General features: G+C 47.2%; 1 protein-coding gene across 2 annotated transcripts in view; it reads right to left on the reverse strand.

Moving 5' to 3' along the window:
- Positions 1 to 12,509, reverse strand: part of ADAMTS16 (ADAM metallopeptidase with thrombospondin type 1 motif 16) — a 142,085-nt gene that overhangs the window by 93,359 nt on the left and 36,217 nt on the right. For both annotated transcript variants that reach the window (XR_008380568.1, XM_053593313.1), the window contains exons 5-8: positions 10,618 to 10,817; positions 9,821 to 9,904; positions 6,970 to 7,129; positions 5,268 to 5,373 (exon numbers count right to left, since the gene is read on the reverse strand). Coding sequence is in view for 1 of the 2 variants with exons in the window: in XM_053593313.1 (XP_053449288.1) it covers positions 5,268 to 5,373; positions 6,970 to 7,129; positions 9,821 to 9,904; positions 10,618 to 10,817 (550 nt within the window). In the remaining variant the exon portion in view is untranslated. The remainder of the gene's footprint in view (positions 1 to 5,267; positions 5,374 to 6,969; positions 7,130 to 9,820; positions 9,905 to 10,617; positions 10,818 to 12,509) is intronic.

The following is a 12,509-nucleotide window of genomic DNA, read 5'->3' on the forward strand; positions in this document are numbered from 1 at the left end:
GACACAGGTGGCCTCCTCTGGTTGCCCAGGGAGACAGGGGGTGTGGCCTCAGAATATCCAGAAGTGAGCGTTCTGCCGTTAAAGAAAAAACGGCTGTTGATCTACCTCCAGGGAACTGCTGCTCTGGTGTGGGCACTCAGGCGACCCTTTTCTCCTCTGTCCCGCGCCCCAGAGTCAGCACTGAGCGGCCGCAGTTTGTGCTGGGTCCACACCCCTTAAGAGATCCCCCAAGAATCAGAACTCTTGGGGGATGGGCGCCCAGACCCGGATTGGGAGTGGGGCGGGGGGAAGCTAGAGTTTCATTCAGTTTCACGCAATACTACGGTCCGGGGAGGGCTCCTGCACTGCACCGCAGGGAAGTGCCGCCAAGGCTTGATTTCCCCTCAGCGGAGTGCCCTCTCCTCGCTCACGTATCCCAGAGTCAGCGCTGACCTGACGCAGCTCCGGCACTGTGCACTCCCCTCGAGAAATCACCCAAGGAGCCGAACTCCGGAGGGATAGGCCCTCAGACCCCGAGTGAGAGTAGGGGCTCTCAGCTCTCAGCGGGGAGGCCAGAGTCTTATTCAGTCTTGTGCCCGGGGAGGGCTCCTGCACTGCACTGCAGGGAAGTGCCGCCAAGGCTTGATTTCCCCTCAGCGGAGTGCCCTCTCCTCGCTCACGTATCCCAGAGTCAGCGCTGACCTGACGCAGCTCAGGCACTGTGCACTCCCCTCGAGAAATCACCCAAGGATCCGAACTCCTGGGGGATAGGCCCTCAGACCCCGAGTGAGAGTAGGGGTTCTCAGCTCTCAGCGGGGAGGCCAGAGTCTGATTCAGTCTTGGGCCCCGTATGCCCGGGGAGGGTTGGTGCACTGCACCGCAGGGAAGTGCCGCGAGGCGTGACTCCCCCTCAGCCCGGTGCCCTCTCCTCACTCGGCGCGCCTCAGAGTCAATGCTGACCAGACGCAACTCGGGGACTGTCCACTCCCCTTGAGAAATCACCCAAGGATCCGAAGTCCTGGGGGACAGGCCTCCAGACCTCAGTGGGCGGGAGGGGAGCGCCGGGGATTCAGGGTTGCCGGCAAAGGATTCCCAAAGTTTTATTCAGCCCTATGTCCGGCAGGAGAACGCCACGGCACCCCAGTAGGGGAGGTAGGTCCAGTTTTTAGAAGGTCTCTCCCGTGGAGTGTAGTGGGAGGGGCTTTAATTTCTGCCCACTTGTTCAATTGTGGGGCTACAGAGCCGGTCTCATGGGGGAGGGGGACTCCCGTCCGCTTGGTGGTGGATTTTGTACCTTTTGTTTGCGTCCTTGTGATCACAACTTGCCTCAGCGGTGTTGATGTGCGTTCTTCAGCCTTCTCTCTTGGTGAGGCTCAAGTCCACCAGGATACTTACTAAATTCCTGTCCCTTAACTCTCCTTCTGGACGGGAGCCTTTGTTGAAAGCTGGCTTCAGTCCGCCATCTTGTCTCTCCTCATCGACACTTCCTGTTTTGACAGACTCTTATGTAAAGCCTTGTTGGTGAAGGCTGTGCCCAGTGAAAGAGCCTGGAAATTTAGGGCAAACAGGAGCTAGAACAAAGGATTATGAACACTTCTGCGAACAATCATTGTGCTTAACTGGTGTCCTCATGGCCCGAAGTGACAATGCTACTTACTAGTTACACTTATTTTACATGATATTGTTCAGCTAAATAATATATCTTAAACCGGTTGCAGGAACACGGGTCAAGCTCTGCTGGCTTGACAGACCGGAACGCTAGGTGAGCGTTGACAGGGTGATGCCCCTGCACCCTGCCAGGCTCTGGGGGTGCTGTGGGCATCTGCGGTCAGAGCCCTAGGACCCTACTCATCCAGGGGCCTAACTTCTCTTAGCAGAAGGGAATTTTTCAAATGGATTCATGCTGAGTTGATATATTCTTCAAAATGAGCAGGGGGTCCCTTGGTATGTCTGCGCTGATTCCTGGCCACCTGCAACTAGCAAACCACACCTCCTGTGTCCAGTGACATCATATAACCCAGAAACTCTCCTCCTGCCAGAAAGATCCTGATTCGAGATCAAGGCCTGGAAAAGAACTCACATTGGTCTGGTTCCAGTCCCTCCTCCCCTCTTCAGACATCCAAATACTTGTTCTCTGCAATTTCTGTTTTTTAGGTTAGATTCTTCAGTATAAGCTATGAGATGTTTTGAGATGAAAACAACTGAACTTAGTAGGAGACACTGGACAGGCATTAACTGAAATATTTCTTTGCATTAAGGATTAGCAGACCTGTGACTCTGGGCCTGGAGAAGCGCCCGTTCCTGTGTCCTCTGAACACACACAGGACTGAGGAAGTAGGAGTCTTCCTTGAAAAGATGCTTTCTGCATCTCTCACAGATGCAAACTACTTTTTAATTCTTAAAGTACAGAACTCAAACATGTGACTCTACTTGAAGCTCATTGTCCTAGACTAGGTGTCCTCAAATTGCGGCCCGTGGGCCACATGAAGTGGTGTGAATTGTATTTGTTCCCGTTTTGTTTTTTACTTCAAAATAAGATATGTGCAGTGTGCATAGGAATTTGTTCATACTTTTTTTTTTTAAACTATAGTCCGGCCCTCCAACGGTCTAAGGGACAGTAAATTGGCCACCTGCTTAAAAAGTTTGAGGACGCCTGTCCTAGACCCTGGGACACTAGTTATGTCATGACATTGGATCCACACATCAAACTTACAATTCCTTCTTCGACAAATAATACTTCTTAAATAAGTGAGCTGAACAAATGTGTTTATTTATCTTTGATGGAGTTCAATCAAACCTGAAGCTTTCTTATCGAGTCAGGTGGTCACAGTGGACCACTCATCTGAAATATCTGCTCTTCCCGTGTTTACCTGCTCACTGCCTGGCCACCTCTTTCCTGGTTCTATTTACACACATCTGCCGTGTACTCAGCCTAGTTCCCCAGGTCAGCGAAGGCAACAGAAGGGAGGGTCCCCACAGCCTTTACCCTCTGAGCTGTATGTGCAATTGCTTGGCAAGTTTTATAAAAAGTTCTGTGTAAAGAGCAGGTGTCACTGTTCTCCCGACATGGCTGTCACTGTTTGCATCACCCATCTCAGCATTCGCCATCCATAAAGGCAGACATAGTTCTTATCTTCTTAACATGATCACAAACTATTTCCCTGATGAGCCCCCTGTTCTCTGTGTTTTGCACAATGTCTGTTGAACAGCAGGTTCCAGAAGGGCCTGGTAATTTCAGAGGTAAGTCTATTAGCAAGGAGACTTTTCTTCACTCCCATCTGTATTCCCACTTTCAAGTAAAAACACTTTTTTCTTGTTTTGAGGAAATCCTTTTTCCATCTAGACCCATCTGAGTGTGGAAAGGAAATATCAGTGATTGACTTTTAATCCGAAGTGCAAGCACCAATCCCACTGGCACGGAAGATCAGTGAGAGCTTGAGAGCCTCCCCTGGGACGCCGCAAGTGCGAGGCCGGTTGAGTCGCCTCCTGCAGCCGCCAGCACTGCCAGGCCCTTATCTCAACTGCCATCAGACATGGACTCGCTCAGCTCTGAGCAACTTAAATATTTCTGCCTTGATTGTTCAATTAAATTCAGGTATGGTTCAGAGGACAGCAAGGGCCTCATGTCACTATAATAATGAGAGTTTTTGAAGTTTTAACTCTGTCAGACTATTAAAAATATAATTATGATTCAACTAAAAGCTTTATAAAGTGCAGGTGTAATTTTCTAAGCAATGAAAAGGTCAATCATTACATAAGCAAGGGGACATGCAGCCTCATTTTCAGGTCGTCAGTTCACACAGGAGAAGCCTGAAGGCCTCGAGCTTCCATTAAGCACAGCACACATGTGCACACACATGAGCACACATGCACATGCATATACACACGCACACACACGAGCACACATGCACACATATACACACGCACACACATGAGCACACATGCAAACATAAACACACGCACACACATGAGCACACATGCACGCATAAACACATGCACACACATGAGCACACACGTGCACATATACACATGCACACACATGAGCACACATGCACACGCATATACACATGCACACACGACCACACATGCACACACATATACACACGCACACACATGAGCACACATGCACACACATATACACATGCATACACATGAGCACACACACACATACACATGCACACACGAGCACACATGCACATGCATATACACACGCACACACATGAGCACACACACATATACACATGCACACACATGAGCACACATGCACACACACACACGCATGAGCACACACACATATACACACATGACCACACATGCACACACATATACACATGCACACACATGACCACACATGCACACACATATACACATGCACACACTTGAGCACACACACGAGCACACATGCACACACATATACACATGCACACACACATGAGCACACATGCACACACATATATACACACGCACACACATGTGCATGAACACACATACACACATGTGTACACATGCACACATACACGCACATGCATGCATGTGCACACACATCTCAGTGCTTTGGGCAGGGCTGGGTGACTTGAGCCTATGACCTCAGCCCATTTTCCAGTAGTGAATGGAAAAGTCAGCTTAGCAAAAATACAATCACAAATGCTGCCTTTGTTTTCCTATTGCCAGTAAAATCAGATGCTGCTTCATTTCAAAACCAGCAACACTGAAGTTGGGAAGTGAGGGAGCAGACCAGGCTCTACCTGGCCTGTCGGAGCTCCTGTCCACACCCACACTCCCCAAACCGCTCAGCACACCACCCCAAACAACAGCATCCTGCACGTTACAGAGATATATGCGCACACATACACAAACTTGAGAGTAACAATATGTACCAGGAGCCTGGTGGTAAACAGTTAACAGGAGGGCTTGCCACTGTCATTTGGGATTGCCCAACAGCAGCTAACTGTGGAATGAGCTTAACTCACAGGATCAAGTTCAATATATAGGACAGGGGAATAGAGACAGACACAGCTACCTTCAGTCTTAGGCTCATGTGTGAACAGGAAAGTCAGGGAACAGACGATGCAAATGTAAACATGGGCCTTGCTATGGCTTTAAACTACGCACAGAGAGGTGCTAGAATGAGTGGGGATCTAAGTGATAGCAGTATAGCTCCCGGTGACATTCCCGCTGGGTACATGTGAACTCCCTTTACAGATCTAACTCAAGGCATCCACGCTCCTCTGGTGATTCCCTTGCAGGGGAAGGCCCCAGGCTCTGCCCTCCCATGCACAGGCACTTACTTGTGTCCAGACTCGTGGGCGATGGTGAAGGCCAGTCCGAGACCTGAGTCTTCATTAATCGTGCAGCTGCGGTATTTGCTGCACATTCCACTTATGGGTGCAAATCCTATGGGAGCATAAAGATCAGAGATTATGCAGCGAAGCTGTTGTCATGAAATGAAGGAGCTGTACCTTTATTTCTTTTCCTTTAGTGAAATTCGGTTCTTGTCTTCACTTGGGGAAATATAGAATAGGAAATGCTTAGATAACCACATGAAGGGCACTTCATTCTGTGGAGGAAGAGGATTTGTTCCTAGGAGCTCAGAGACCCTATGTCTGATGGAAAGAAAATAAAAACCCAGCACCATGTAATTTTCCTTTTATAAGCTCTAACTGGGGCAAAATAGAAGTGGAAGTTTACTGCAAGTTAAGCAGTATTTTGTCTTTTTCTATAAACATATATGTCCTGAAAAGCCTTGTGAAAAAGTAAGGCAGAGAATAGGTGTGTTGGGAGGTCCCCAAGACCACCTCCAGGCTTTGGGGTTTGAGTTTATCACTCTGCCCATTTGTCATACCTACAGGTAAGCTTTAATGCAGCAAATCAAGCCTTTAATACAGGCATGAGCTTCCAAGACCCTCCCCTGATGGAGTCACACAGACGTGTTTACTCCCCCAGCAATGAGCTGTGGCAAAGAGCGCTGAGTGTTGTCAACCAGGGAAGCTCATTAGGGACTTGGTGTCCAAAGCGTTTATGGGGGGCTGGATACCTCGTGTCCAGACGTAATAAAATTCCAACCTTGTAGGAGGAAAGCAGGTGGAAGGCATGAGCCACATGGTTTGTGCCGACAGTTTAGGCACAGCGAGCACTCTTGTCAAGTAAAGTGGTGGGAGCCAACCCAGAATATGAGTTCTCATAAGCCAGCCCAGGGCCACGCTCCTGTGCAGGCCTTTGGAAGGGCCGGCAGTGAGGCCACTATGTTATCTCTTTCCTGCATAATAAGACCACCCTCTATTTAACGGGTCCTATCTGAAAGGTTTTACAATAAAAACCCTTTCTCTTTAAAATCTTGGGAAGAAATGGAGAGTTAGAAAACAATAATGTGCAGCAGAGTCCTGGACAGGGGTGCCTTGCTCAACACTGACTAGCAGAGTCCTGGACAGTGGTACCCTGCTCAACACTGACTAGCAGAGTCCTGGACAGTGGTGCCCTGCTCAACACTGACTAGCAGAGTCCTGGACAGTGGTGCCCTGCTCAACACTGACTACGTGGAAAAAGGACAAAGCAGTACCCCCAGGCTACCCAAATACCTAAGAACTGTTAATATTAAAATATTTATAAAGAAATGGAAAAATGGAAAGATATTGTTGTAGTGTCTCTATAAATATTCACCAATATACGATTTCTGTCACATAATGAGACACCCTTGGGCCTGTCAACTTTATTTTCACAAATGATAGAAGAAATGGAAGCAGTTATTCCTGCGTTAGGAGCGACAGGACGTCTGGAATCTGCGAGGGACTTATCCTTGTTACATGATCACTCTTGATGGGTAAGACCATCCCTTTATGTTTGGCCTAAGTTTACGCAGGGAAGAGAGTCTGTTCTGCTCAGTGGCTACTGCTTAGGAACTGCAGCAATAGCAGAAATACTGAGTACCGGGTACCATGCACCACAGGTGCACACCCTACACTTGGTCCTCAAAATTCCACAGGAGGGTCTTACCCAAAGTATCACAGGGCTCATTCTTCCAGGAGCAGATATCCAGACCGGTCAGTAAGATGGCATGGTCATGGCGGGTCCCATCTTTCCCCCGCAATCCAGATTGCCACTGGCAGAAACTAGTCAAGGTGTGGTCCGCGTGGTGGCTTATCACTAGCCCCGGCTGTGCAAGAGAGACCAAGGACCCCATGACAATGGAGAGAACACATGCTGTAGTTCATTGCCATCATAGTAAACTATCATTGGCTTTGACTTGGATTTCAACTACATGGATGGCTCTGATGACACATAAGCCAACACACCCATTTGTGGTGTGAAACTCCAAAGGCGGGTATATTATACACAATCTGGACAGATCCAGTGTAGATACTTAGACATCTTTCGCTAGTTGTGCACATAAACAATTGGAACGTATCTGTCTACCCCTGAATGCCTGTAAAATGACCCACAAAAGATTGCTTCTATGCATGAATTGTTTGCCTTCAAAGTCTTGGGAAAACACCTTTTAAATTTAGATGAGGTCACACAATCATTTACACATGGCTTTGCACATGCATGCACAAAAAGACACACCTGGATAATGTGTTTGTTTTGTAACCTGGCTGGGCAGCTGAGATTTCTACTTAGCAACTCTTTTATCTGTACGGTGTTAAGTAACTTTCTGACAGAGACAACATTTTGACAAATGGCAAAGCTTTATTTCTAGAAATTAAACTGCAGCTAGAAGGAAACTTGTGTAGAAGACAGTCAGCCTTACCTACATATCCCACGCCCTAACAGAGCAACAGGGAAACAGCAGAGCAGAGAACTCAGGGACTGTTGGAAACTGAGGAATTTGGGCGGTAGCCAGAAAACTCATCAGAGGAGGATGCCCTGAGTAATTATTATTTGTAGGTCTGCTATATTTTCCTATGGATGATCAGAGAAAACCAGGTAAAGTACCTCCATTTCAGAACACTGTCTTGTTTAAAGCCTTCACCACTATAGTGTGGATTGAAATGTTTATTTCCCAATCACTATATTTTCTCTTTAAATGTTTATTTTCTTTTCCAGAGAGTCAAATGCACCTCAGCTAAATGCTGCCCATAAACACCAAGGCGTGCCTTACATTCTTTAGCTGGTGATTTCCAGGAAAACTGCATTAATTAAAGTTAACACAGGTGTATGATCAAACGATAACCTTGCTTATTCTTTGAAGCTTGGATGAATTCCAAGGTGAAAACATTTTAATGCAAGGAATAATTAACCTGTCACCTGAGAAGCGCTGCTGGGTCAGCAAACCCCTCCTAGCCACACTCTCACATAAAAGGCAATGAGGCTGCATCTTCCCTGACCAGTCAGGCTAGAAACGGCCCCACCACCCCACATGGAGAAAGAGCCCATCCCAGAACTGTTTTTCTTTTTCTTTTTTTTTTTTTCCAGACAGTCTCCCTCTCACTCTGTTGACACACTGGAGTGCTGGGGACACAGTCTAGTTCATAGCAACCTCAAACTCCTAGGTTTGATTGATCCTTCTGCCTCAGCCTCCTGAGTAGCTGGGACTACAGGCGCCCACCGCAACAGTGCCTGGCTAATTTTTTCCTATTTTTTAGTAGAGAAAGAATCTCACTCTTGCTCCAGGTGGTCTTGAACTCCGGAGCTCAAGTGATCTTCCCACCTCGGCCTCTGAGAGTGCTGGGATTGCAGGTCTGAGCCACCGTGCCCAACCCACGTCCTCCCAGAACTTTAACATCTGAGTGCATCTTACGACTGTAGGAATGACCTCATATTCCATATTAGAAATTCTGTGTTTTGTAAATAAGAAAAACTATGGCCAGAAGGAGATCATGGAGATGTCAGTATGGGTGAAAGTAAATGCTGGCAGCTGCCTGGTCCTGGGCCAACTCTTCTTGGCCAGGTCAATGATTGGCTTGGGGCAAAATAAAAGTGGGAATTTTGTCTGACTCAGATGCTCCCATCACTTATGCCATGACACGTCATCCATATACACCCTCACTGTGGACAGAGGTGTACCTCTACGAAAGCACAGGGGTCAGAACGGAAGCCACAGAGGTTCCTTCGCCCACTGCTACCAGGACACAGTGTAATTTGGGGTTTTGTATATAGTGAGAGAAATGCACTTGGCATTCCATAGAAATCTGTAGAAAAATAAAAACCTAAAACAGAAGGTGGTGAGGGCGAGGGATTAATTGGGAAGTTAATTCAATAAGACAATACCATGCCACTCAGCACAGTGGAGCACCTAGCAGAGGTCCTCAAACTTTTTAAACAGGGGGCCAGTTCACTGTCCCTCAGACCGTTGGTGGGCCGGACTATAGTTAAAAAACAAACAAACAAACAAAAAAACTATGAACAAATTCCTATGCACACTGCACATATCTTATTTTGAAGTAAAAAAAACAAAACAGGAACAAATATAATCACACTGCCTCATGTGACCCATGGGCCATAGTTTGAGGACCCTTGCTAATTTAGGCTATAAAACAGTTTTAATCTTCTAGCAAGAGGCAGAAGGGCCTTAGTTCCAACTAGCATTTTAAGAGTTCATGGGGGCTGAAAACACGTTTTGTACTTTGTATTTAAGTGTTTAAGGTAGCTCTTCTATTCAATTTTCTCATTAGCAAAACACAAAACAAAAAACCCCACAAAATTACAAAAAAAAAAGAAAAAAAAGAATTAAAAAGGAACTCATTGTGCCAGACACAAAATATTAAATATCTTTTTGTCCCCAAGAGAGGAAAAGTAAAGAACTCACAGAACATTTACATTAAAGGAAAAGAAAAATCACATTGTTTTGAATCTAGTTTTCTGCCCCTCCCCCCAAAAGTAACTGATGATTTCAAAGACAGAATACCTGTTCATCTTCTAGAAGAATCAGACCTACAATTGCAATGTTGATATTTCCTCCTATTGTTCCATCTTTGAATAAAGCAGACACCTGAAAAAGACAGGGAGTCACATGGGCCCTGTGGACAGCAGCACTTCCCAGCCCGGGGGTGTCCTGCAGCCCAGTGCTGATGGACAAGCCCTTATGCTCCAGTGCGAAGCAACACTATTTTTAAAAATATTTTTAGACCCTTCCCCCTCTGCTATGGAGGGGGAAGGACACAAAAATATACTTTTAAAATATTATCATTAAAACTTTTTTTAAAGGGACACTTTGGTGACCAAGACTTTGTCTTCTGCTGTCTAGATTTCACTGATATGAAACAAGACTGGAAGCCCTCTCACAACTCTTCAATGGCTTCTAGGTAATGTGCTAATGGATTGTCCTGTCTTTTTCTGTCTTCATAGATAAAATAATTTATATTCAACATTTGAACATGACTCTTCCTGAGAAGATGGCTCCCTCCCATACACCCTCTGAAATCACTCGTCGAATGCTGACAGGTGCTCGGCACCCTGAGACTTTGGCATCTTCTTAGGGATTTTTATTAAATAAAGATATCGGAAAAGCCAAAACCTGTCACAGGCTGATGGAGATTCACAGAAAGGCCCTAATTATTTTTCCTCCTATTAGTTGTCTCAAGTTCTGAACTATTCCACGTTTCTTATACATATATGAGATGTCAGTGCACAAGTGAAGTGTGACGCCCCCTGCCACTCCCCACACTACACCCATCAAGTGCGGCCACCCAGGGAGGGCCCTACCATGTTGAGGATGGTCAGCACATAGGTGGTGATGTTTTCATGACCGTGGTTTCGCATCATCGTTTTGTCGACTACCACCAGCGTCTCCACGTTCAGCTCTTCAGTCCTGTGGGACTTCAGGAGCGAGCGCTTCTGCCGGACGCAAGACTTGTACTCGTCAGGCAGGAAAAAGAGGTCTTCACTGGGTGGCTGGGGCATGTCTGTGGGGGACACATGGAGAGAAAGTGAGAGCCACCGTCGTCACACGGAGCCAGCACTGCGTGCTGTCAGGGAGAAATCTGGTCTTCAGACCGAGCACTCCTGAAACAAGCACACAAGTCTTAAGACTTTGTGATGCAAAAATTTGTGCTAAGTGAGGACACTAAATTCAGCTGAAGTTTGTATAGTGTAGGTGGAAATCACTGCTGTATTTACATGTATGCGACACCAAACTGATTTAAAACAACAAGCGGGCCGCCCTGTCGTTCTGAAATCCTGGGGTCTAGAAGCACAAAGTTCAGAGCCTGGGAAGCACAGGGGTCTGTGGAGCAGGGTCCACAGAGACAGGGCTGTGGGGTTAATACTCACCGCAGAGAGCCCCGCTTGCACTGTTTCCTATTCGAAAGCTTTTCACGACATGACCTACTTTAAAGCTGATTTCAATGTCTGGACAAACAACTGGTTAGTCTACACTGTTTCAAATGGATTATAAACTGCTGGGACTGGTTTCACTTTACTGTAGAGCTTAATTTCCTAGAAAGTACCATAAATATTTATCTAATTTGCTTAGAAGACAAAACATTCTCTGTCCTCTTAGACTAACCCTTTTAAAATAGTTTTGGCATTTATAATTAGGTTTAGTGAATGCCTCTGACGGCGTCATCAGAATGGTTTCCTGTGAGAGCGGCCTCTGAAAAGCCCACGTATTTGGTAGATCCAGGATGCTCGGGTAGCAGAGGCTGTTTTGTTTGATGGATACGTGTGCTCACATCCAACACATCTTCTCTCTCTTTGCTAAAATACTTCCAAACCTGAAGACCCTTTCAGAGGATAGTGATTACGTTAATCACATCAGGGCCCCAGGTCTGATGTTCAAGGAACACACATCACCCCCCACTGACTTCTGTGCATTCCGCCTAGGTGAGACCTCCACCCTGGGAGCTGTTCTAACTCCCACGCCTCCAACACCAGCCCGGAGCACGTGCTGAGCACCAGACTAGGCAGGCAGAGGGGATGAGCCTAACTGCTCACTTTCTTGAGAAAGTGTTGAAAATGGATTTCAGATCTAGATAGTGTCCTAATTCCTGCTGGTGGGAACACCTGTGCAGGATGACAGCAAGGGGCAACTTGGGTGCTGGGTATAGAGGTGGGAGTGAGGTGGGTGGTAATCTAACAGGCCAGGGTCCCCACCACTCTTCAGAGCAGATGGCTGCCCCCAGCACAGGGCTTGTAGCATTACACCTGAGACAGGTGAGTCCCAGCTAAACAGCCACCTCCAGCTGACACCTGCAGCTGGGGGGCAACAGGCCACACCGCAGCCTGAGGCTCAGGCTGCCTTAGTTTGCCCTTTTCCACACACAGGTGGTACCTGAATGAAGACTCATTTTCTGACCTGGAGACTCTAACAGAGGGACCAGGAGCCTCCCGACCCAGCCTTCGCAACATGGAAATATGCACAGGGGATAACGAGAGGTCCAGAGAATAAAGAGATGGTGTCCATGCTGCTCACGGTTCAGGGGTCTGTGGTGGGCCTGGGCTGGGGACTGACCCCCCCAAGCCACTCAGGGCCCAGGCATGCAGGCCACCAAGCACACAGCCGGGAGGGGACAGGGATATCTGGCAAGGCAAACAGCAGGACCGAGTCAGCACTGTCTTCCACCAGCAAGACGCTGTCGCCCAGGCTTCCTTTTCTT

The sequence above is a fragment of the Nycticebus coucang genome, chromosome 1 (assembly GCF_027406575.1).
Source record: "Nycticebus coucang isolate mNycCou1 chromosome 1, mNycCou1.pri, whole genome shotgun sequence".
NCBI classification, from domain to species: domain Eukaryota; kingdom Metazoa; phylum Chordata; class Mammalia; order Primates; family Lorisidae; genus Nycticebus; species Nycticebus coucang.